This window comes from Bombina bombina, chromosome 4 (genome assembly GCF_027579735.1).
Source record: "Bombina bombina isolate aBomBom1 chromosome 4, aBomBom1.pri, whole genome shotgun sequence".
NCBI lineage: Eukaryota > Metazoa > Chordata > Amphibia > Anura > Bombinatoridae > Bombina > Bombina bombina.
The window spans coordinates 723,286,514-723,314,309 of NC_069502.1; the positions used below are offsets into that span (position 1 = coordinate 723,286,514).

At 38.8% G+C, this 27,796-nt stretch overlaps 1 protein-coding gene across 1 annotated transcript in view; it reads right to left on the minus strand.

Moving 5' to 3' along the window:
- LOC128657791 (deleted in malignant brain tumors 1 protein-like) overlaps positions 1–27,796 on the minus strand; it is an 84,892-nt gene that overhangs the window by 22,374 nt on the left and 34,722 nt on the right. Inside the window, exons 14-19 of the mRNA XM_053712204.1 lie at positions 23,774–23,979; positions 10,626–10,647; positions 10,374–10,477; positions 8,439–8,459; positions 3,328–3,345; positions 1,580–1,733 (exon numbers count right to left, since the gene is read on the minus strand). Of these exons, the coding sequence (XP_053568179.1) occupies positions 1,580–1,733; positions 3,328–3,345; positions 8,439–8,459; positions 10,374–10,477; positions 10,626–10,647; positions 23,774–23,979 (525 nt within the window). The remainder of the gene's footprint in view (positions 1–1,579; positions 1,734–3,327; positions 3,346–8,438; positions 8,460–10,373; positions 10,478–10,625; positions 10,648–23,773; positions 23,980–27,796) is intronic.

Below are 27,796 nucleotides of genomic sequence, written 5' to 3' on the forward strand. Positions count from 1 at the left end.
GTAGATAATTGTAGGTATTTTATTTAATTTTTTTCATTTCACTGATTTCCCTGTGCCTCAGAACAAAAGAACCCTTGCTAACCAATCACAAACTAATATTCAGATAGAGCACAAATTCTGTTTGCACATGTGCATTTGAGAGAGACTGGGGAAGCCTGCCCTTATCTCTTCCCTTAAAGGGACAGTCAACACCAGATTTGTTGTTGTTTTAAAATATAGATAATCCCTTTATTACCCATTCCCCAGTTTTGCACAACCAACACAGTTATATTAATATACTTTTTACCTCTGTGATTAACTTGTATCTAAGCATCTTCTGACAGCCCTCTGATCATTAAAACAGGACAAACACATTTGAAGTATTTTGGTGCTATTCTCCACCAAATGATTATGAAAACAATGCTGATGATAAACAATTAAAATGTCTGTGATCAGTTCAGTATCGAAAAGAGCTCATCTGCAACTGTAAACATGCCGACAATTGTTAAATGATAGATTCTAATTACCCCATAGTTAGCTAGGATCAGTAATGCCAAAATGGAATTCTATAACCAATTAGAGCATGCCATTTATGTATTAGACTGTCTTTTTAAAGGGACATTAAACCACAACATTTTCTTTCATGATTCAGATAGAAAATACAATTTTAAACAACATTCCTATTTACTTCTATTATCTAATTTGCTTCATTCTTTAGATATCTTTTGTTAAAGAAATAGCAATACACATAGGTGAGCCAATCACATGAGGCATCTAAGTGCAGCCACCAATCAGAAGCTACTGAGCCTATCTAGATATGCTTTTCAGGAAATAAAATCAAGAGAATGAAGCAAAATAGATAATAGAAGTAAATTAGAAAGTTGTTTCAAATGGTATTCTACATCTGAGTCATGAAAGAAAAAAATTGGGTTTAATGTCCCTTTAACATATCGGGATGATTTATCAAGCTCCGTATGCAGCTTGATGCCCCTGTTTCCGCACGAGCCTTCAGGCTCGCCGGAAACAGCAGTTATGAAGCAGCAGTCTAAAGACCGCTGCTCAATAACTTGTCCACCTGCTATGAGGCTGCGGACAGAAATCAACCCAATCGAATATGATCGGGTTGATTGACACCCCCTGCTAGCGACAATGATAAATGCTGACAGCGTATGCTGTTGGCATTTATCGATGTGCAGCGGACATGATACACTACATTGTATCATGTCCGCTCGCACTATGATAAATCTACCCCATCAACTCAACACATGGTGAAGAAAGAAAAATGCTTTAGATCAAACAACTAAAAACATGCACTTTTAAAGACAGTTTGCAATATCCCTCAGAAAAGTATACAATAACTAAATCCGCTTTGAAAAGTTTCTCTTCTGATGAAAATGCCCTTTTTTTAAAAAAAAATTTTAAGCATTATTTTGCAATTGGTTGGATTATATTTCTTGAATGTCCCTTCTTCTTGGAGCAGTTGATTGATATTTTTGGAAATAATAGTGAGATGGTTTCCTTTCAGTTGCAGAAGACATATGGAGAATCATGCAAGTTATAAAGTGGAAATTATTTATTTACCTTTTTCTTAAGAACTTACTCTAATTGCAGGAACTGAAGCTCCACGTAATGACCAGGGCTGACTCGTATTTCCCAGAAACAGTAGGCATTATTAGGGTAAGGACTTGGGAAATTAGGGCTATAGAAAACATCATTGGGGTTTGTCAAAACACCACCACATGTGTAATTGGGTGCTGAAATGGTGTAAACAAAAAAAAGTGGTTAACACAATTCTTTTTGAAATGAGGCATATTTAACAAATAATACAAATGAACATGTACTCACTGATTGTTACCCAGTGTGTCTCATTCGGGAGGAAACCTAGAATAAAGTGTATAGGTAAGTCAAAATTACATGGTCTGCTTAACTGCAATCAATTTGACGCTAAAGACATTTAATAATAACTAGAAAAATATAAATATATTTCATCAGACCATAATCTATAAAAACAATGTGTTGGCTCAGTTGGTAGCACTGGAACATTCTTTAAGATTTTTATAAACAGCACTTTGTACAGGTCATCAAAATGTAGCATCTCTCTGCATCTGGTTGCTATGACCATGTAAGGAGTTTTTGAACCCAGGCACTATAAAATTGGAAGACATATCATTTAAGTATGCTTGTTATAATCCAGTAACCATGACTACCACTGAACTCTGCAGCTATAAACCAAACTGCAGGTGATTTAGCACCTCAAACAAACCTAAATATGATCCTGTCCCCTACTTTGTCTCCAAATGAATAATATACCAACAGTGTAAACAGGATATGTGAAAGTATAAAAAAGATGCTCTGAACTTGATGATGTATCATGAAGTTACCAGGATTCCAAAGATTGCTGCTTAAGGACATCTTGAAAGAAATTGGAACACACTTCCTTGCCTCAAGGATTTATGTTAAATGATTTGATCTGGATTACTCATACTTCCCCCTTTTCACATCTTTTGAGGACTACTACTGGTGCTTTTTGATACACAGTCAACCTTAAATCATACTTGTGAAATGACCACAATTTAAGACTTGTTCCATGATTATACCATCATCTCATTTTGCCAATTTCAGTAAAAGTTTCCCAAAAGACAAAAAAGTGTTTCCTAAAATGAACAAGGAACAAAATCTATAAATCCACATCTGAATTTGTTATTTGAAGTGCAGTGATTCAGTTCTTGTTCCCTTTTTTATTTATACATATACACATGGTGTATTGAGGCCACTGAGAACTTGCATGAAAACATAAGTGGAAACTGATGAAATGTATATAGTGTTTGTTAGTTTTTATCTACCTTGCATACATGCTCCTGGCGTGACGTGTTTTTGTTGTTAATTTGGAGAAGTCAAAACAATGTAGATGGTTTTTTTTTTTATATACAGTATATATAATTCTTACTGTTTATTAATAAATTAGGCTATTTGATTTGTGTTTATACTTCTGAGTTATCAGAGATGGAATGTATAACTCTAATGACCTTTGTGTTTTTATGAAATGCCCACACATAAGCATTAATACCCATGACCAGGTTGGCATATGTTAACCCTCAGTTATGCCTTCAGGTAGAAAACACCTTCAAAATTTTTAGGGATGAAGAAAATTAGAAATCTTTGAATAGTCTTAATGTTCAAAACTGAAATGTACATGAGTGCCTTTTAATTTTGAATAATCAATAAACATTTTTTAAAAATCAATAAACATTAATTAGCAAATATCTTTCTTGTAAAAGTTATGACCGTCAAGAAACTGCTTTTCATTATTATTATTATTCAAAGGGGAAAAATCATAATGATTATTACCTGTAGTTCCAAGATTAACTGTAGAAAGAAAAATATAATTGTTAACATATGGATAACCATTACAGAATCTATAGATTTTAGATTTTAATTTGTTATTTACTATTCCAAAATGTACAAACATGAGATAATATTGTAAGAAATTGACTTTAATGTACATAAAGCACTTTGTAACTACACTACTACTACTTGCACAGTGGTTTGATAACACCATCAGAGAGATGAAGAGATCAGGCCGTAAACTCGAGAGAAAGTGGCGCAAGACACATGAGCCAGAGGATAAAGCCGCTCTAACCAAACATTTAAATAGATATTAATTCAAGATAACACAGAAAAAATCTTCATTCTTATCACGCAAAATTGCACTCACCCACAATAGACCCAGACAACTGTTTCGCACAGTAGAAAGGCTATGAAACCAGCATGCTTGCTCAGCCCCACCAACTTTTCTAAGGATAAATGTGAAGCATTTGTGACTGTCTTCAGAGACAAGATTTCCTCAATCCGAGCCGCTACCACAGCAGGCCAAACAGTTACACACCAGAACCTCTACAATGGAATGTCAGATTGCTCCAGTTTATGGTCCACTTTTACAAATGTTGATATAAATGGAATTAAAAGCACCATACAAAAGTTACACTCTACTACATGTGACTTAGACCCTGCTGTAACTCAACTCATATCTGGATGCATTGAAATACTCGCCTCAGCCCTCACGCAAATAGTGCAGTGTTCACTAAAAACTGGAGACTTCCCAGATCCTCTAAAAGAAGCTGTGGTAAAACCACTCCTAAACAAACCTTTATTAGACCCAGACTGCATGACGAGTTACAGACCAATATCCAACCTTCCTTTTCTGGTGAAAATAATTGAACAAAATACTGGCAACTCAACTGGAAGCCCATCTATCACACTTGAACATATTCGATCCTTACCAGTCAGGTTTCAGATGCCACCACAGCACTGAACACAGCGCTAGTCCGAGTGCTAAATTACCTCCTTAGGGCAAGAGACAAAGGTGATTACTCCATCCTAATCCTCTTTGACCTCTCAGCTGCATTTGACACCATTGACCATAGGATTCTAATATAGTGATTACAGAACATCTGTGGTCTAGGAGGCACAGTCCTTAACTGGTTTAAATCTTTTCTCGCTGGTAAATCACAGAGAGTAACATCAGGATCAAGCTCATCAGCACCGACAGAACTGACCTGCGGAGTTCCACAAGGATCCATCCTGTCTCCCATACTATTCGTAATTTACTTGCTACCACTGAGGGACATCATTAAGAGACATGACCTAAGGTATCATTGTTACGCTGATGACACACAACTCTACTTCTCCTTTGCTCCAAATACCACAGACCCAGCATGCCGTATAAACAGTTGCTTAACAGACCACATAGAATGGATGAATGCTAGAAGAGGACACCGGGCATCAAAAATATCCCACAATCACCCAACTGGCCTGGAGCTAGGAGGCTCTGAACTCGTTGGTTCAGCAAAGTTGCAAAACCTTGGAGTGCTGATTGACGCTAAACTATCATTAAAACAGCAGATCTCCTCCGTAATAAAATCTGCCTTTTTTCATCTGAAAAACATAGCCAGGATACAACACTTAATTCCACCGGATGATATGCCAACATTAATCCATGCATTTATATCCTCTAGACTAGATTACTGCAATGCACTTTACTTGGGCCTTTAAAAAAAAGAACTCCATCCCCTTCAGATGGTACAAATTGCAGCAACCAGACTACTGACCAAGCAAAGTCGTTCCTGCCACATGACACCTGTTCTCCACTCCCTGCACTGGCTCCCAATAAAATGGCAAATATATTTTAAAATTGGCTTACTGACCTTCAAAGCCTTAAACAATCTAGGCCCACAGTACCTGAAAGAGCTCCTAACACCCTACATCCCTTCCCGCTCACTTCGGTCAGCCAGCACATCCCTTCTGTCAGTGCCAAGAATAAAGACAAACTCAGGCTCCATTGCATTCAGCCACGCTGCCCCTGCTTTATGGAACTCTTTACCGTGCGCAATCAGAGAAGCACCGTCCTTACAGACTTTTAAAAAAAAAGCTAAAGACCCATCTCTTCCATCAGGCATTCAGTCCACTTATCTAACCTTCAGAAACTCCTAACTTTTATGTCTTATGCTGGTATATTTGTAAAGTGCTTTGAGTCTCACAGGGAGAAAAGCGCTCTAAAAATCGCAAATATTATTATTAAATAGTATTACTTACTGGTAGTCTTGCAATAAACTAACATATCATCCATGTTTGAAAACTTTCTAAATTGTTCTTGTTTGATTCAATTGTTTTCTAATGGAGGAGCTAATTCTGACTTGTTATACAAGGCTCGCCACTGTCATTTTGTTAGCCAACACTTTTATTGGTTTTCAGTATAATTTCTGCTAAGGTCAACTAGAGACATATATGTGGCAGGGTTATGCTTGTGGAGTCTGCTGTGTGCACTTTAAATTCTCAGAACTTGAAAACACACAGCATTCAGGGTTAAAATTATGGAAAAAGTAAACAAAATATTATAGTATATTGCATTTCTTACTATGCATAATTATACATTTGTTATTACAATGTTAAGGTCTTTTATGTCCCTCTAAGATAACTTTCTTTAAAGTTAATGAGTAATCAGTCCCTGGCCTGGGGTTTTATTTAAATAAACCTGCACTTCTTAGTTTTAAAATAAAGGTAGTTATAACCTAAAGGTATTGAATATTGAGTATTACCTGAACTTGTTGTAGAACTGATTACTGAAAGAAAAAAAAATAGTGTTAGTTATGGAAAACAGTTACATATTTAATATGGTTCTTAGATTTTTTTTTTCCATTTTATTTTTCAGTCATCAGCAACACTTAGTCCACTTCATATATATGTATATATCCCAAAACAATGATGATGAAGGGGGGGACTGATGGCATAAAATGTATCTGTTTATTAAAAGGACATTAAACACTAAGGGGCATATTTATCAAGCTCCGTATGGACCTAAAGACCACTGCTCCATAACTTGTTCGTCTGCTCTGAGGCGGAGGACAGAAATCAACCCAAACAGAAATCACCCGAATGAATACTTCGTATAATGTTCGCTCGCACATTGATACATATGCCTTTAAGGGGCATATTTATCAAGCCCTGTATGAAAAAGTTATGAAGCAGCGGTCTAAAGACCACTGTTCCCTAACTTGTCCGCCTGCTATGAGGCCGCAGACAGAAATCAACCCGATCGAATACGATCGGGTTGATTGACACCTCCTGCTAGCCTCTGATTGGCCGCAAATCTGATAAATGCCTTTACTAAAAAAGAAATATTGATGGCACCACAAATGGTAACTGTAGGGCCTATTACCATCCAACTGTAATTATTCTGGCCCTATGTCAGATATTGTGTGGTGGAGTATCAATGTAACAACATACACAATATCAGAAAGACTGAACAAAAGTGATACTATTTAAGCACTCAAGTAGGACCCTAACTTGTTAGTTATAATTAGGGCATTTGACATCATCAGAAAAATTAAAACGTGAAACTTTATTAGAGTAAATTAAAACAATGGGTAAATTAAAACTAAAATGCTAGCAGCAATAACTTCTATAAGGTCCCCCAAGTAATACTAGAGGCCCCAGTTTGACCAAAGTTTGAGCAACTAATTACTGAGTAAGCAGTTTGCACTCTTGGAGTAAAATAACCACTTAGCCAAGTAAATAAGTTATGGTTTGTGGGTGTTATAACTATTAGTACATATATTATAACTAATATTTGCAAGTATTGGTTATAAACCCCTAAGGGCTAAAGAGATTACAATGGCTGGGGATAAGATAGCTAAATATTAAATTGTGAGTCCTTAGCGAACATCCTAAAGAGTACCCTTAATCTAGCTACCTAAAAAATGTCAGTTAGGCTGTACCGCCATACAATGACACTATAGTTAAGGGATTAAAAAATTATGACCAATGCTTATTCATTTAGGAAATATTAGAAACGCTAAACTGGATTCTACTATAATTAATTCCAAATCCACCAGCTATAACCATATGGGTGAGACAGTGCAAGATGATATTATTCGATTATATGTAGCTAGGCACAAGTTGAGGTTATTAGGCACATGCTAAATAGAATGATACACAGTTGCTCAATATTAGCTACATGAGAGTTACACTGAAAAAAACGTTTGATTTCTAGTCTGTTTACGCTGCTCTGGAATAGAGAAGCTGATTTTATTTATATATGCGTTTACTGCACAGATAATTAGAAAACGTCCTATTGTTATTGCTCATTATAGTTATATTATGTGACTTTTAGGGCTAATGCGCCATTCCACACTATAATTCATAAGTAGGAGCCAAATAGAGGACGCTACCATCATATTTAAAGTCGCATATTAGTCTCTGGAATCTATCCAATAGTATATCAACTGTGACCATATTATATTAAGTTAAATATAAGTAAGTAAATTGCTGCTGCAAGTCTTAAAAAAACACTATTTAAGAGCTCCCATCAGCTCTCTCCCCTCCCTTGACATGTTTCGCCGACCATTCGGCTTTATTGATTTTTTTTTATAAAACCGAATGGTGGGCGAAACATGTCAAGGGAGGGGAGAGAGCTGATGGGAGCTCTTAAATAGTGTTTTTCACTTACAGCAATTTACTTACCTATATATACTGAAACTGTTACTTTTTTAATGTTAAGAGATAGGAAAAATATTAGCTTAACCTATGGCAAAAACAGCTTCACCAATCCTTATGAGACTTGGTAAGCAGATAGATTTTATTTTCTTGTATGTTCTATTCTTTAGTGAAAAATAGTAATTGCTTAGCTATAAAGCTTTAATGTTGCCTAAGTTTGCACATGCATGGAAAATAGTCATGCTCAGCAGTATTTTCTGATAGCTTCACTCAACCAATATAGCTGCAACTTGGATCTGTAAAAGATACAAAGATGGAAACTGTTCCTGAGTCCTGTGCATCTTATTTTACTGTCACGGAGGTGCATCTGCCACCCCAGGACTGCACTGTAGATTGAAATATTTGAACTTAATTTCTTTTAAAATGATAGCGGCTATAAATTAATGGATTTAAATAATGAGTATTACCTGGAGGTGTTGTAGAATTAACTGCAGAAAGAAAATAAAAAGTGTTAGTTTATGGAGAACAATATAACAGTATGTTATGCTACATTTCAATACTAAGACACCAACAACTCTACTTTATTTTGGGGCCCAAATCATCTAGGAATAACGAACATCTCCTCATTCGATTAGCGATCCAGCTGTGCCAGAAATATTCTCTGAAATTCACTCATGTTTCTGTACAGGGATTTGTAGATTTGAGTACCATGCTTGATTAACATAATAATGCAGGTTTAACGGGTTATGAAACACATTTTTTTTCCCATTCATGATTAAATTAGAGCAGGGGTCACCAACCTTTCAGACCTCAGGGACCACTAAACTCACAATTTTTAATCCTGTGGACCACTAATATGATTTTTTTTAAAAAAGTACAAACCTTTATAATGTATGTATGTATATATATATATATATATATATATATATGATACAAGAAGAAAAGCGAGGACTCAGGAACTTGAAGCCAGGTGACTTTATTTGGTATACAAAGGTGGTTAGCACAAACACAGGTGTGCAAGGGGTGCTAGATCTGACGCGTTTCGCGCATGCTCACATGCGCTTCATCAGAGATCTAGTAGTGTTACCTGTGAAAGATTTATATAGGGGGTGTCGGCCAATGGAACAATAATCACTAAAGTGGGCAGTGCTAGTCTAGTACTGGTCCCTGTAATAATATACCAGGTGTGAGCATGTACTCTCTCAAGTGAGTGCTATGAGTGAATGAATCAGTGAATAACTTTCTATAATCTATTGGGTGGATCAAAAGGAAAATGTTTAAGTGCAAAATAAAGAAAGAGAAAACATGAAAAAGTTTAAAAAGTGATACTAAAATCAAGTGATGGTGGTTTAGTTAAGATGGACCATTGGCACAACATTTACTACATTCAGGCTAAAAAACTAAGGGCCGGGGGCGGGGAGGGTCCAAAAAAGGATAATCTCCACACCTGGGCCCAATGATTGTGTTAAAAACACACATCCTAAGTGTGCAGTGTGATTACTGTTACTACTTTTTTTTATTTTTTTGTTTTTTTATTTTGGTATTTATTCATTTTTCTATATTGGTGTCATGTGTTAGTGTAAGTTATTATTTGTTGTATTTATTTTTTGTTTTTAATTTTCTATTTTTTATTATTTATTCTATATTCAATTCCTATCTTTTCTGTATACCTTGTGATATTAGTCAACATGCTGCTAAATTCTGTATCTGAAGTATCTTTAAAATAATTTGGCCCTTAGGCCACAAAAAACCATTGATAGGTTATTCTTAAATTTTATGGGTTAGTTTTCTTCATAACATTGAGTTCCTATCTTGGTAACCGAGACACTTGTAATGTTTACTGTACCATAAAATTCTCATTGTGAGTTATGGAACTGAGTTTTGATTGTTAGTTATGGAACTGAGTTTTGAGTGGACAAATGGTTTTAGGAAAGGCATTATTCCTATATATCACAAGGTCTCACCTGTGAATGGGTAAGAAAAAGGGAATACATTGATTAAGGGCTCTGAAATTACTAAGTTGGGGCAATGTGTGCCTACCTAGAGAGGTATCTTGCTATTGAAAAAATTAATATTAACAATAAGGCATATGGAGAATAAAACATATGTGAATATGGCATGTAAAATTAAAAAATGAATGTAAAATAAATTAAATGTTAAAAATGAAGAAGAAGAAAAAAAAGGAGAAAAATGGAAATGGTAGTGATAATTAGGAGTTTTTTATGGCCATATCTTAGCTGCATAAATAGAGTAATTGGTAGGATACTTGGGCAAGGCCAAGGGGGTAATGGTTTCTATGAGCCCAAAATGGCCAGACAAGTGGACACGGTGTATAGAGTGAATACCTAGTTTTCATGTCAGGGCCAAGGGGGAAAAGAAAAACTAAACCTATTGGACATTACTTGCCAACTCTGGAAAACTTCTTTGTGATAAAACAGAAACCCGGGTGGGGGATGCAGAGGTCGGATCAGAGAAAATAATTGCTGAATTTGAGCAATATGCAATTCTAAAATCAGCAATGGCCATTGAAGAAAGAATAGACTGAATGTAAGGTATAAGTTACAGACCAGAAAAATAGACTGGATGTAAGGTATAAGTTACAAACCAGTTAAGGACAAAGGGAACACTAAAAATAGTCTAAATAAAACAATAACCTAGGGTCAGATATTCCTGGGCCTGGACTTAAGTGTGGGACAGAAAGAGAGGAGGGAAAGGTAATGAGGGGAAATAGGGGGAGGAAAGAAGTTTTAGGGGAGGGGCAAGGGATACCCCTGCTGGTAGGGCATATGTCGGACCTAGTCTATGAAAAGGTCAAGGTCTTGTCTCATATTAATGCCATGGGGAAATTTGGTACGAAGGGTAAATATCCAATATGCCTCTCTCTTCTGAAGTTTCCCAGCCCTATCACCTCCTCTGATGTCATTGTGAATATGTTCGATGCCTATAAATTTGAAAAGATGTTTAATATGATTGCCATGAGACCGAAAATGTTTAGCTACAGGGGTTCTCGGAATTTCATCTTCTAAAGATAATAAGTGTTGTCTGATTCGGTCCTTAAGTGGTCGTGTGGTAAGACCTACATATTGGTGGGAGCACTGCCGGCATGTGATTAAGTATACTACAAAACGGGTAGTGCAGTCTATTCTTTGTTTGATAGAAAATGTTTTACCCGTGCTGGAAGAAGTAAATTGATCTGATTTCTGAGTGTAATTGCAACTCTTGCATGTGTGGCCACATTTGAAGAAGCCTTTGCTGAGGCTGAGCCAGTGTGTCACAGGTGTAGGTTTGTTGGTAAAATGTTTTCTAACCCTGTCTCCCACTGTGGGGGCCTTTTTTGCTACACATTTAATTTGTTGTTTGGTTATATGTTGTAGTTTGGCATCACTCTGGAGAATGGGAAGGTATTTAAGTACTATTTTGCAGACCTCATCAAATTGTCTGCTATATTGGGTAGAAAAGACAATTTCATCAGTAGATACGTTTTTCTTTGTAGTATTAGCAGTATTTCTAGTAGAGTAGCTTGAGAACAGAGTCTGCCTCTCTATTTTGCTCACTTGATTAGCTGTTTGTATTAGTGACTTCTTATTGTACCCCCTCTCTAGAAGTCTCTGAGTGATTGCATCTGCCTGTATCCTATACTGTTGAATGTTAGAGCAGTTTCTACGCGCCCTAATGTATTGGCCTTTGGGGATGCCCCTGATAGTGTGTCTAACATGGCAGGAGTCTGCTCTAAGTATGGTGTTGCGTGCTAGGGTCTTCCTGTATATTGTGGACACAATGTTAGATCCTTCATCTATGTAAAGATGTAAATCTAGATAAGCTATAGAATTGGGTGATGATGAATATGTAAATTTAAGATTAAACTGGTTGTCATTGAGGAGGTCTACCAGAGTGTGTACCTCTGTCCGGTTGTCTGAATTCCAAATGACTATAAGGTCGTCAATATAACGGCCATACACAACTAGATTGTCCCTGAGGGGGAAGTCATCAGCATAAATGCTGTTAAGTTCCAGCCAGCCCATGTATAAATTGGCATATGCGGGGGCAAATTTTGCCCCCATGGCTGTGCCACAATTCTGCAAGTAGAATTCCCCCCCAGAGACAAAGTAGGTGTGTGAGAGAAGGAATTTGGCAGTGGAAACTACAAATAGGATGTATTCGTCAGAGAATGAAGTATATCTCCTAATCATTTTACCCAAGGCCTCCAGTCCCTTTGAGTGGGGTATACTGGAGTAGAGGGCTGTCACATCTATGGTAAGCCAATGAAAAGTGGGTTGCCACTTGATGTCATTCAGTTGGTGAAGAAGGTGTGCACTGTCTCTAATGTAGCCTGGCAGTGAGGTAACTATGGGTTGAAGGACTGAATCTAGCCAGGCCCCCAGTCTCTCACATAGGGACCCCATGCTAGCCACTATGGGTCTCCCTGGGGGTCTGGTCAGGGTCTTGTGTATCTTGGGCACGACCCTGAAGGTTGGAATCAGAGGGTGCTCTACGAATAGATATTCCATGGTTTCCTTGGTAATGAAACCATTCTCTAGGGCCGTATCCAGGAACGAAAGCAGTTCTAGGCTGAACCTAGAGGTGGGGTCATAGCCTAAACGTGTGTAGGTGGAAGTGTCCCCAAGGTGCACATCAATTTCTTCCATATAATCAGTAGTGTTGAGGATCACTACAGCCCCACCCTTGTCGGCCTGTGTGATTACTATGTCAGGGTTAATCTCTAGTTCTGCCAGTGCATTTTTTTCCTCATGGGTAATATTGTGTTTAACTGTTGTGTGAGTGTCTTTTGTGGTCTCATGGAGTGATATGATGTCTCTTAATCCAGTATCTTGATATAATTCGATATTGGGGCTTCTGGCCTGAACAGGGTAAAAGAATGAACGGTCTTTGTGTGGGAAATTATGTGTGGATAGTGAGGGACTGGAGGTGTTGCTTTGTAATGATAACAGTGTGTTAAAATCGCATTGGTCTCTAAATAGCAGGCCTGAGTGAATGTTGGCTGAAAGTGTTGGGGGAGGCTCTGGAGGAGGATTCTCCATGTGTGTCTCAGAAAAGTGTTTCCTTAGTGTAAGTTTGCGCACTAATCTGTTGATGTCTATAACAGTAGAAAAGACATCAAAATTCGTGCTGGGTGCAAAAGTGAGTCCTTTATTAAGTATAGAAATCTGTGCAGGTGTGAGTTCAATTTTTGATAGATTAATTACATTCGTTATTTCTTTTTGTTTTTTGAGGCTGCCCTGCTGGGTAATGATGTGCCTGACTAGATGCTTTGGGGGTGCTGGTTTGGTTGGGTGATTTGACAAGGGTGGCCAGAGTCGTTCTAGTAGGGACACTAGTGTCTATGTTAGCAGAGGTGGAGGGTTCACTAGGCTCAGCTGTAGGAGTGCTGGGGGATTGTGGGAGAGATGTTTCTGAGTCAGTGGTTTCTATACTAGAAAAAGTGACTCTCTTCCCATTTGTGTTGCCCCTACGTTTTTTATTACTATTCTTAGGGGTGTTGGGATTCCCCCTCCCCCTGGTGGGCCTGAGTTGTTGCCATGAGTAAACTATGTTGAGGTCATAGTCCTTAGTGTCACGATTATATTTAGACACTTTTCTGCTAGATAAGTCCATGTCTAATTTATTGATGGTTTCCTCAAGTTGGACTGTGTAATCTTTATATTGGGTAGTGGCCTCAAAAGGTTGAATGAGAGTCTCTGTGGCTTTGATTTCAGTCAGGATTAGATCTCCTGTCTTTTATGTCTCAGTAGTTGGTTCATAAGGGTCATGGAACATCTGGTTAGAGTGTGGTTCCACTCCTCCATGAACTCTGGTAGTTGTTGGGCGAAGGAGGAGAATTTTTTCATCCTTAGCCCACGTGGGACCTTCCCCTCCTTAATATACAAGTCCAAGAATTCTATGTCCCACCAAAGATTGGTCTCCTTAAATCGGAGTATCTCCAGGCCTGAAAATAATGAGGGCAAATTTTCTTCCCTAGGTACTGTCGGTAAAGCATTAGCCCCTTGAAGTGCTGTGGCCAAAATATGCCTGCGTTTATCATCAGAGGATTCCCCTGTGGGATGTGTAGTTACAGTTTCTGGCAATTCGGCCATTGTATATCAATGAAAAATATGTAACTAAAGAGAGAACAGAATAATGAGCAAAACCAGTTTAAGAAACAAAGATGATGCTGTTTCTCTTATCGGTTGTTAAAGTTCAGTCCTGTATAGGTAAAATGACCAATACTATTTGTATCACAACAGGTGTCTATTAGATGGAGTGTCGTTATGGTCAGCGTGAGTGTGTCGGTCAGTGAAAACTGAGCTGACCGTGTTTGCGGTGGCACAAGATACAAGAGATACAAAACAAGCGAACAGATAAATGAACAACGATCCAGAGCATATAGCTACCTGTTTGGTGATATCGGGCCAAGTCCCTCTGTGGGGTTGTGTCTGCTGGAAAGTTGTAATTACTGAGAGTGATGCGTGAGTGCTGCTGTAATTTCCTGCTGGCTCACGTAAGTAGTCGCTTTGTCTCTGCTCCTCTGTAGGCCCGCTGAAATAGACATCTGTGTTGCAAAGTTCCTGCTGCTGTGGGGAAGGAACCCGTCTTCGGCGTGATGTGATGCAGTCTATCCTCCGCGTCGTCGCCGATGATGACGTCTTACGTGTCTGTGCGCCCAGTCGTGCTGCGTGCCTGCCGCTGTGTCGCCTAGTATGACATGTCTGGGGCGACCGGCAGTGAGATGGGCCTGCTCCGGAGTTGTCGTTATTTGGATCCACCAGGGGACCACAGGAGGCTCAGTGCTGTAACGGAGCTGCGGGTAGTCGGAGCACACAGCGTGCTAGGTCGATGGCACGTCGATGACCAGGTACCAATCACTGGCGTAACTGGACTGCTTTTTCCTCAGTCAGAGTCCACCAGGGGACAAAAGGCAGGGTGCTGTGCAGAAGTACGCCAGGTAAACAGGACTGAAATAGTGGATGTTGGTTCCGGTCCTCAGGGCTAGCTCAGCCGGATACAGGATACAAGAAGAAAAGCGAGGACTCAGGAACTTGAAGCCAGGTGACTTTATTTGGTATACAAAGGTGGTTAGCACAAACACAGGTGTGCAAGGGGTGCAGGTTTAACGGGTTATGAAACACATTTTTTTCCCATTCATGATTAAATTAGAGCAGGGGTCACCAACCTTTCAGACCTCAGGGACCACTAAACTCACAATTTTTAATCCTGTGGACCACTAATATGATTTTTTTTAAAAAAGTACAAACCTTTATAATGTATGTATGTATGTATATATATATATATATATATATATATATATATATATATATATATATATATATATATATATATATATATATATATATATATATATATATGTGTGTATATATATATATATATATATATATATATATATACACACATATACACACACACTATACATAACTAGTATAACCATAGCTAAGTTTACATTATGTACTGGATATATTTACACATTTTTAAGAATTTTTTTTTTGGAATTAGCTAACTGAATGACAGAACTGAGAGAATACTTCCAAATGACAGATGAAGGGTGAGTGCCAACTTTTGAGCTGGAAACAGAGAGGCAGAAAGAGGGAAAAAAGAATTAGGATTAAAAGGACCACAAGACTTCCATGTTACCTCTTCAGATAGGAATTATTCAAAACTACTTATGATCATGGACACACATTGGAGTCATAAATTAAGTTTATATCGAAAAGCTCTCAATATGGATGTGAGCGAACCACGACTGATATTACTGGCAATTACTATAATACCGGTGGGATATGGCTGATCTGCTGGATGGCAATTACTGGAATTGTTTTGTGCGATGGAAAATTATTAGAATGAAAAATAATTAATATTTAATTTTTTTTCAAAAGATGGAGGGGAGGAAGACAAACAGTGATGTAAGTCCATCCGAAGGAATTAGGAAAACTACTACAAAGAGACAGGTAAAGGGAAGAAAATAAATGAAATATAAGATTTTAAGATTTTCTTTTTTTTATATACTATAATTCCACTATTTCAAGCCAAGACTATACCAACCTTTGCTGGCTTTAGAATGGAAGCATCTTCCTCTGAGCAGTGCATCGGGCAAGAGGAGTTAAAAATACAATCTAGCTACACAAGTTGTGCAGTACTACGCAACATGCGTAGGGAGATTGTAATTTAACTCATTCTCCGTTGGTTTTCACTGATGTCCAGCCAGGCACTATAGGGAGTTGCGGCACGACGGGGGTGACACCATCAGAGGAAATTTATTCCTGCTTGATTGTGTCACGGACCACCAACATCTTCTTGCGGACCACTGGTTGGCAACCGTTGAATTAGAGCATGCAATTGTAAACAACTTTCTAATTTCCTTCTATTATCAATATTCTCTTTGTATCTTTATTTGAAGAGCGGGGATGTATATAGTGCATTTTTGGAGCACTATATGGTAGCATTTTTACAAGAATGGTATCCACTTTTAAATAGGGCACTAGATCGGAGCACTAGTTAATGTCATGTAGTTCTCCAGATGCCTACCTAGGTATTTCTTCAACAAAGAATATCACGTTAACAAAATAAATGTGTTAATAGAAGTAAATTGGAAAGTTGTTTTTTTTTTTTTTAATTTATGCTCTGTCTGAATCACAAAAAAAAAGTTTGGGTTTCATACCCCTTTAAGAGTTTTTAAGTGCTAGCATAATTTTATCATCATATCTAGAAATATGTTGGAGTTACAGGTTTTAAATGCAAATTCAAATCTAAGGATATTTCATCCCAGGATAATGTTTGGAGTACTCTGAAATAATTATTTTAAATTAAAACAACTTTTACTTAGTATTTTCAATCTAGATTGATAATTTTCACACGCTCCTAATGCCTGCCTAATAACACTCATAGATATTATCTCTCAAAATGCCCATTTTAACAGCTGTATTTCCCAATCAAAAGTTAAAATGCAAGGAAATTGTTTACATTAAACTTACCCGCTCCCACAGAATTTTATAATATGATGTAATATAATAATATAATATTGTATTTGGTGGTAGAGAGTTTGATTACTATGCTTGTTAATATTTAGACCTAGATTACATGTGGAGAATAAAAATTGAAATGTTATTGTGTGCTAGCATTCCTCAAGCGAAAGCCCCAGGCTCGCTAGCATCTGGAGTTCGGATCGTGCACCTGTGCTTAATCCGTCACCTAATAGACTTCTATGGGGCATGCTACAAAACTTAGGTCCTGGTTTTTGAATGAGAGCTAAAACAGTAAACAGCTTCATTAAGTGTGTCTTTTTGGAGCACTGGTTAGTCAGTTCCTTAGGCCGGAAAAGTCCACAAGCTCTTAGTGCCACTCAAAGTTTTTGTTCATTCAGATGCCAGCCCGGGTGACCTCGACTACAAATACCTGATGGGAGCACACGTCACTCTACACTTTAGTGTCTGAAATAACAGAAACACTAAACGGCACCAAGAGCTTGTGAACTCTGCCGGCCTTAGGAATTGACTTACTGGTGTTTCAAAAAGTCATTTTTTTATTTACATGGTATTTGTTTTCAGTAGTGGTGATTTTGTATGTATTTGATTTTGATTTTTCAATCTATATTAGAGCTGATATATATTTGCAAACTTTGTAGTAGTGATCTTTGTAAAGTCTTAAACTATATTTTACATTTAATAGATATACTGTAGAGATAGATGATTCTTATTAAAAAGTGTTCTAGCAGTGAATTGAAGGTGAATGGTATATGAAAATGTGTTGGACTGGAAGGGACTCAAAGGTGTATATGTGTGTGTTTATTTGTTTGTCTGTATGTATTTATATGTATGTCTGTGTATGTGTATACATATGTCACATACATAAATACACACATACACGTACATATGCATACATACATAAACCCATACAAATACGCACACACACACATTATATATATATATATATATATATCTCAAAATAACAAGAGTATTGCATTGAGCAATGATACTTTTTTATTGGACTAACTATACATTTATAAGTTGACAAGCTTTCGGAAGAGTTCCTTCATTTATCAAGTCTGAACTTTCAGACTTGATAAAGGAAGGAACTCTTTCGAAAGCTTGTCAACTTATAAATGTATAGGTAGTCCAATAAAAAAAGTATTATTGCTCAATGCAATACTCTTGTTATTTCGATATCTAAATCTCTGGACTAACACGGCTACTTCAATCAACGTATATATATATATATATATATAAATATAATTTATATTTACAGTATATATGTGTGTGTATGTGTGTATATACACATATAAATATATATATATGCAGAATTTCAAAGGTAGATGGCGCTGGTATTGGTATTGCACTAAGGATATGTAGATATCTTCTAATTTTCTGATGGTAAAAGAAGATAGACTTGTTGTGTATGTAAACACCAATTAATAAAGGTGCAGTATACTCACTCCATAAGATGTATGATATTTGCTCGTCTATAGGTGTCCTTACAGTCAGCTGGAAACCATGGAATAAATCCGATAATATTGACCCAAAATACTCCAAAGTAACCTTCTCTATCACCAATGGAAACTCCTCAAGCATGTTGCCTGAGGAGTTTCCATTGGTGGTAGAGAAGGTTACTTTGGAGTATTTTGGGTCAATATTATTGAATTTATTCCATGGTTTCCAGCTGACAGTAAGGACACCTATAGACGAGCAGACATCATACATCTTATGGAGTGAGTATACTGCACCCTTATTAATTAGTGTTTACATACACAACAAGTCTATCTTCTTTTGCCATCAGAAAATTAGAAGATATCTACATATCCTTAGTGCAATACCAAAACCAGCGCCATCTACCTTTGAAATTCTGCAACTATCACAGTCCCTGGGGAGAGACTGAAAGAAGGCAGCGGTTTTAATTCAAGGAGAGTATTAGTTCTCAGTTCATTTTTGTATCAGATTATTGTTTTTTCACTATCTTACAATTTCTGTATACTATTATCTGTTTCTCATATATATATATATATATATATATATATATATATATATATATATATACACCCCATTTTCAGCCCTTCCCAGTCCAATACTTTGTCATAACCATATCACTTTAAATCACTACTAAAACACTTTTATTAGTAAAAACAAACAAACATATATATTACATATAATTCAACACACAGAGAAAACCCAGCACTCACTTACAAGCTCTCAGCTAAGATTTAAAAGCAAAAATGGAAAGGTTAGTCACCGCATCTGGCCAAATGGGACAAGCTCAGGTACCACGTCAAGGTCCTCTCCAATACCTGAGACCCTAAAACAGCCACACAATGCAAGCTTTCAAATCCAAACAAACTGAAAACAAAAAAAGGGTGCACAGGAATATGTAATCACCCTAGACATATACAAAACACGGAAGGGAACTGCACTCTCATACCGGACCGGGTACACATCCTATGACCCTGCAACAAGCCCAGCCCTGGGTGCCACTGGCACTCACAGGAAGCTGTGCTGTCCCCAGAGCCACAAGCAGTTAACCCCAGACAGGTCTGGGTGCAAGAACCATAGGGAAAATTACAAAACAAATTAATACAACACACAGAGAAAACCCAGCACTCACTTACAAGCTCTCAGCTAAGATTTAAAAGCAAAAATGGAAAGGTTAGTCACCGCATCTGGCCAAATGGGACAAGCTCAGGTACCACGTCAAGGTCCTCTCCAATACCTGAGACCCTAAAACAGCCACACAATGCAAGCTTTCAAATCCAAACAAACTGAAAACAAAAAAAGGGTGCACAGGAATATGTAATCACCCTAGACATATACAAAACACGGAAGGGAACTGCACTCTCATACCGGACCGGGTACACATCCTATGACCCTGCAACAAGCCCAGCCCTGGGTGCCACTGGCACTCACAGGAAGCTGTGCTGTCCCCAGAGCCACAAGCAGTTAACCCCAGACAGGTCTGGGTGCAAGAACCATAGGGAAAATTACAAAACAAATTAATACAACACACAGAGAAAACCCAGCACTCACTTACAAGCTCTCAGCTAAGATTTAAAAGCAAAAATGGAAAGGTTAGTCACCGCATCTGGCCAAATGGGACAAGCTCAGGTACCACGTCAAGGTCCTATCCAATACCTGAGACCCTAAAACAGCCACACAATGCAAGCTTTCAAATCCAAACAAACTGAAAACAAAAAAAGGGTGCACAGGAATATGTAATCACCCTAGACATATACAAAACACGGAAGGGAACTGCACTCTCATACCGGACCGGGTACACATCCTATGACCCTGCAACAAGCCCAGCCCTGGGTGCCACTGGCACTCACAGGAAGCTGTGCTGTCCCCAGAGCCACAAGCAGTTAACCCCAGACAGGTCTGGGTGCAAGAACCATAGGGAAAATTACAAAACAAATTAATACAACACACAGAGAAAACCCAGCACTCACTTACAAGCTCTCAGCTAAGATTTAAAAGCAAAAATGGAAAGGTTAGTCACCGCATCTGGCCAAATGGGACAAGCTCAGGTACCACGTCAAGGTCCTCTCCAATACCTGAGACCCTAAAACAGCCACACAATGCAAGCTTTCAAATCCAAACAAACTGAAAACAAAAAAAGGGTGCACAGGAATATGTAATCACCCTAGACATATACAAAACACGGAAGGGAACTGCACTCTCATACCGGACCGGGTACACATCCTATGACCCTGCAACAAGCCCAGCCCAGGGTGCCACTGGCACTCACAGGAAGCTGTGCTGTCCCCAGAGCCACAAGCAGTTAACCCCAGACAGGTCTGGGTGCAAGAACCATAGGGAAAATTACAAAACAAATTAATACAACACACAGAGAAAACCCAGCACTCACTTACAAGGGTCTCAGGTATTGGAGAGGACCTTGACGTGGTACCTGAGCTTGTCCCATTTGGCCAGATGCGGTGACTAACCTTTCCATTTTTGCTTTTAAATCTTAGCTGAGAGCTTGTAAGTGAGTGCTGGGTTTTCTCTGTGTGTTGTATTAATTTGTTTTGTAATTTTCCCTATGGTTCTTGCACCCAGACCTGTCTGGGGTTAACTGCTTGTGGCTCTGGGGACAGCACAGCTTCCTGTGAGTGCCAGTGGCACCCAGGGCTGGGCTTGTTGCAGGGTCATAGGATGTGTACCCGGTCCGGTATGAGAGTGCAGTTCCCTTCCGTGTTTTGTATATGTCTAGGGTGATTACATATTCCTGTGCACCCTTTTTTTGTTTTCAGTTTGTTTGGATTTGAAAGCTTGCATTGTGTGGCTGTTTTAGGGTCTCAGGTATTGGAGAGGACCTTGACGTGGTACCTGAGCTTGTCCCATTTGGCCAGATGCGGTGACTAACCTTTCCATTTTTGCTTTTAAATCTTAGCTGAGAGCTTGTAAGTGAGTGCTGGGTTTTCTCTGTGTGTTGTATTAATTTGTTTTGTAATTTTCCATATGGTTCTTGCACCCAGACCTGTCTGGGGTTAACTGCTTGTGGCTCTGGGGACAGCACAGCTTCCTGTGAGTGCCAGTGGCACCCAGGGCTGGGCTTGTTGCAGGGTCATAGGATGTGTACCCGGTCCGGTATGAGAGTGCAGTTCCCTTCCGTGTTTTGTATATGTCTAGGGTGATTACATATTCCTGTGCACCCTTTTTTTGTTTTCAGTTTGTTTGGATTTGAAAGCTTGCATTGTGTGGCTGTTTTAGGGTCTCAGGTATTGGAGAGGACCTTGACGTGGTACCTGAGCTTGTCCCATTTGGCCAGATGCGGTGACTAACCTTTCCATTTTTGCTTTTAAATCTTAGCTGAGAGCTTGTAAGTGAGTGCTGGGTTTTCTCTTTGTGTTGTATTAATTTGTTTTGTAATTTTCCCTATGGTTCTTGCACCCAGACCTGTCTGGGGTTAACTGCTTGTGGCTCTGGGGACAGCACAGCTTCCTGTGAGTGCCAGTGGCACCCAGGGCTGGGCTTGTTGCAGGGTCATAGGATGTGTACCCGGTCCGGTATGAGAGTGCAGTTCCCTTCCGTGTTTTGTATATGTCTAGGGTGATTACATATTCCTGTGCACCCTTTTTTTGTTTTCAGTTTGTTTGGATTTGAAAGCTTGCATTGTGTGGCTGTTTTAGGGTCTCAGGTATTGGAGAGGACCTTGACGTGGTACCTGAGCTTGTCCCATTTGGCCAGATGCGGTGACTAACCTTTCCATTTTTGCTTTTAAATCTTAGCTGAGAGCTTGTAAGTGAGTGCTGGGTTTTCTCTGTGTGTTGTATTAATTTGTTTTGTAATTTTCCCTATGGTTCTTGCACCCAGACCTGTCTGGGGTTAACTGCTTGTGGCTCTGGGGACAGCACAGCTTCCTGTGAGTGCCAGTGGCACCCAGGGCTGGGCTTGTTGCAGGGTCATAGGATGTGTACCCGGTCCGGTATGAGAGTGCAGTTCCCTTCCGTGTTTTGTATATGTCTAGGGTGATTACATATTCCTGTGCACCCTTTTTTTGTTTTCAGTTTGTTTGGATTTGAAAGCTTGCATTGTGTGGCTGTTTTAGGGTCTCAGGTATTGGAGAGGACCTTGACGTGGTACCTGAGCTTGTCCCATTTGGCCAGATGCGGTGACTAACCTTTCCATTTTTGCTTTTAAATCTTAGCTGAGAGCTTGTAAGTGAGTGCTGGGTTTTCTCTGTGTGTTGTATTAATTTGTTTTGTAATTTTCCCTATGGTTCTTGCACCCAGACCTGTCTGGGGTTAACTGCTTGTGGCTCTGGGGACAGCACAGCTTCCTGTGAGTGCCAGTGGCACCCAGGGCTGGGCTTGTTGCAGGGTCATAGGATGTGTACCCGGTCCGGTATGAGAGTGCAGTTCCCTTCCGTGTTTTGTATATGTCTAGGGTGATTACATATTCCTGTGCACCCTTTTTTTGTTTTCAGTTTGTTTGGATTTGAAAGCTTGCATTGTGTGGCTGTTTTAGGGTCTCAGGTATTGGAGAGGACCTTGACGTGGTACCTGAGCTTGTCCCATTTGGCCAGATGCGGTGACTAACCTTTCCATTTTTGCTTTTAAATCTTAGCTGAGAGCTTGTAAGTGAGTGCTGGGTTTTCTCTGTGTGTTGTATTAATTTGTTTTGTAATTTTCCCTATGGTTCTTGCACCCAGACCTGTCTGGGGTTAACTGCTTGTGGCTCTGGGGACAGCACAGCTTCCTGTGAGTGCCAGTGGCACCCAGGGCTGGGCTTGTTGCAGGGTCATAGGATGTGTACCCGGTCCGGTATGAGAGTGCAGTTCCCTTCCGTGTTTTGTATATGTCTAGGGTGATTACATATTCCTGTGCACCCTTTTTTTGTTTTCAGTTTGTTTGGATTTGAAAGCTTGCATTGTGTGGCTGTTTTAGGGTCTCAGGTATTGGAGAGGACCTTGACGTGGTACCTGAGCTTGTCCCATTTGGCCAGATGCGGTGACTAACCTTTCCATTTTTGCTTTTAAATCTTAGCTGAGAGCTTGTAAGTGAGTGCTGGGTTTTCTCTGTGTGTTGTATTAATTTGTTTTGTAATTTTCCCTATGGTTCTTGCACCCAGACCTGTCTGGGGTTAACTGCTTGTGGCTCTGGGGATAGCACAGCTTCCTGTGAGTGCCAGTGGCACCCAGGGCTGGGCTTGTTGCAGGGTCATAGGATGTGTACCCGGTCCGGTATGAGAGTGCAGTTCCCTTCCGTGTTTTGTATTACATATAATTTGTATGTGTGTGCGAAATACTTTATTTTAATATATTATACATGTGTTTTGTTATACTTTTTTCCTAGCCCTAACACTTTCCTTACCTGTTTGGTAATATGAATTAAACACAGCACGAAAGCCAGAGTGATGAATAATACTGTCACTACTAAATTCAACTCCAATGATGTTAGATGAGGAGTAAAATATATAGGTTCCAGCGTGGCAGATTTTTCCTAGCTGGTGAGAGTATCCAGGAATACCATCGTACACAATCACCCAGTCCCAAGCACAATTTGAGTGAGGTTCTAAACTGTAATAAGAAAAAACATATATAATAAATATGTATATATAAAATAAAACTAAGATAAGACTGAAAATAAATAGCATTTAGTGATAGTTTATGAATGGATTCTATCATGCACTAAGGTTTTTTTTACAATTTTAAAGGATTTGCAAGAAAAAAAACCATGAAGGACACCAAAGAAAGTAAGCTTAACTGGCTTAAATGGCTTACTTGCATGAAGGAAATTATAGATATAAGAGTCAGAGAAACCACTGATCTTGAGGTCTAAGCATTTAACCTTCACACTGTCAAATTCAGCAAACTCAAATCTGGGTGAAACACAGTTCCTTGAGATAGAATATCCTTCCTTATGGATAGGGTCAATGTAGGAAGAAAATACATCTGAATTAGGTCCACATACCAAGTTCTGCAGGCCCGCACCAAAGCTATGCGAATTACTGAAGCTGAATGCTGTTTGATTCTTACAATGGCTCTTGAAAGAAAAGCAAATTGGGAAAACAGGAACATTAAATGAAATATTCAGGGACAAACTAAGGCATCTATCATAGAGCTTTAGAGTCTCTATATCTGGCACAATATGCTTGAAGCTCTGATTCAGCTTGTACACCATTAGATCTATACATGGTAGAACCCAATTTAGAATAAATTGGTTGAATATGTTTTGATGAAGAACCCATTCTCCTGACTGAACAGATTAAAGAAAGTAATCTGCTTCCCATTTGTTCACTCCTTGAATATGATGTTGATAGAGAACTGTTTCCTTCTCTCTTCATAACAGAACATTTCTTGCATGGTGAGGGAGATGCAAGTCCCTCCTTGATAGTCAATTTAAGCAACCACTGTAAAGATGTCTTTTCAGAAATGGAGATGAGACTTGACTGAGAATGGACTATGGCCTGAAGAGCTCTAAGAAAAGCTTGGAGTTCTATAATATTGAGTGGCAACATCGCCTCCAGCGGAATCCTAACTCCCTGCATCCCTCAAAACCTCTAGATGTTCCCCTGGCCCAGGCGAGTGCTGATGAGAGCACTTAAAACAAAGAAAGGAAAGCAAAAAGGATGCATAAACACTATAGAGCAAGGAAACCAAGTACCTTTGAGATAGCCATATGGAAAAAAGGAACATGGTAAGACACTGTAAAAGCTGCCTGAGAATTAGGGTTTACCTTCTTGCTAGGTAGACTCATGAAATCTAAGTGAAATACTGAGCCTAGCACCTTGTGACACCTGCCCCTAAGAATGAGTATGCAATTCCTGGTTTGCAGCCTCTGCTTTGTCCTTAAAGCACAGGAGGGCTGAGGAAAAACTTAAATCAGACACCTTCTGTATAATGAAAAATATGTTAAAGCACACATATAATAGATTCCTTATTTGTGAACTAGGTATGTTAACACTAAGGGGCTGATTTATTTAGATGCGGCCGGACATGATCCGCTGCCCTACATTGTTAAATGCCAACAGCATATGCTGTCGGCATTTAACATTGCACAAGCATTTCTAGTGAAATGCTTGTGCAATGCTGCCCCCAGCAGATTCGCAGCCAATCGGCCACTAGCAGGGGGTGTCAATCATGACAATTGCATCTGATCAGGATGATTGCTGTCTGCCGCCTCAGAGGTGGCGGATAAGTTAAGGAGTAGCGGTCTTAAGACCACTGCTTCTTAACCTATGTTTCTGGCGAGCCTGAGAGCTCCCGCAGAAACTATTGCATTTGCAACATGTTAAATTGGCCCCTAAGCTTGAAATAGACTGTGTGTATTGAGACTAGCAAAGTGTGTTGATGCAAGTACTAAAATATTTCCATAGATCCATGTTTGTAAGTAGCTGAACAAACAATTTAGTATCTGAGATAAATTAAATTAACTTGGTCTGTCAAAAACAGACTCTATACAACTCACAATAATGAGATTAATCAAAGTACATAATAATGAGGTCAGTAGTGACCAGACCACAAAGCATACTTGAAAAAGTACAGGTATTGGTAAAACAAAAACAAATAAAATAAAAAAATTTTTTTATTGAGGTTATCAGATATAACAACAGCAAAAACGTAGGCAACATCAATGAACAAATATGATATTATAATTACATCCACTACAATGTAAGTAGAACTACCACATATATGAGTATAACATGTCTGTTGCACACTAATAATTACTGTACTAGAAAGCAATATTCAAAACAACAGGATGTATACTGAACATAAATAATTTGAGCTTCTTTTTAATTATTTGTGAGTCCTCTAACTACTAGCAGGGTCATTTATGGACTTAATGAGAGAATTTATATAGAGAGAGGAACTAATATGCTAATTACGGTCACTTTTGGACCTCGAGTATAAGTATTATATATCAAGAGCTAGTGTTACAGTATATGTATACATAATAAGTGGTAGCATATGAAAAGGGTAATATAACACAAGGAACAAGAAATGAGACCTCATTTTATATTCTAGTTATGATTCCCTATTTTACTCAGGGGGTCACGCTTGGACCTGAGAAGTCTAATGAGGAATGGCGAGGGAAAATGACATTTGTATAGGCCACTTTTGGACCTTATAAATGGTTTTAGGTGGAGGTATTGGTAAATTTTGTGCATAAAAGTATCATGTTCTATTAAAATAATATCTCTGTCGTGTAACAGGAAAATTGTAGAGAAAAAAAAATACGCTGAGGTGGAAACATTTGTACTGGCAATACAAAACTATATAAAACAATACAAAATGTGTCTGCATAATGATTACATTTGCAGATTTGGTACATACAGTGGATATAAAAATTCTACACACCCCTGTTAAAATGTCAGGTTTCTGTGATGTAAAAAAATGAGACAAAGATAAATCATTTCAGAACTTTTTCCACCTTTAATGTGACCTATAAACTGTACAACTCAATTGAAAAACAAACTGAAATCTTTTAGGTGGAGGGAAGAAAACATAAAAAACTAAAATAATGTGGTTGCATAAGTGTGCACACGCTCTTATAACTGGGTATGTAGCTGTGTTCAGAATTAAGAAATCATATTCAAAATCATGTTAAATAGGAGTCAGCATACACCTGCCATCATTTAAAGTGCCTCTGATTAACCCCAAATAAAGTTCAGCTGCTTTAGTTGGTCTTTCCTGAAATTTTCTTAGTCGCATCCCACAGCAAAAGCCATGGTCCACAGAGAGCTTCCAAAGCATCAGAGGGATTTCATTGTTAAACGGTATCAGTCAGGAGAAGGGTACAAAAGAATTTCCAAGGCATTAGATATACCATGGAACACAGTGAAGACAGTCATCATCAACTGGAGAACATATGGCACAACAGTGACATTACCAAGAACTGGACATCCCTCCAAAATTGATGAAAAGACGAGAAGAAAACTGGTCTGGGGGACTACCAAGAGGCCTACAGCAACATTAAAGGAGCTGCAGGAATATCTGGCAAGTACTGGCTGTGTGGTACATGTGACAACAATCTCACATATTCTTCATATGTCTGGGCTATGGGGTAGTGTGGCAAGAAGAAAGCCTTTTCTTACTAAGAAAAACATCCAAGCCTGGCTACATTTTGCAAAAACACATCTGAAGTTTCCCAAAAGCATGTTGCAAAAGGTGTTATGGTCTGATGAAACCAAAGTTGAACTTTTTGGCCATAATTCCAAAAGATATGTTTGGGGCAAAAACAACACTGCGTATCACCAAAAGAACACCATACCCACAGTGAAGCATAGTGGTGGCAGCATTATGCTTTGGGGCTGTTTTTCTTCAGCTGGAACTGGGGCCTTAGTTAAGCTAGAGGGAATTATGAACAGTTCCAAATACCAGTCAATATTGGCAC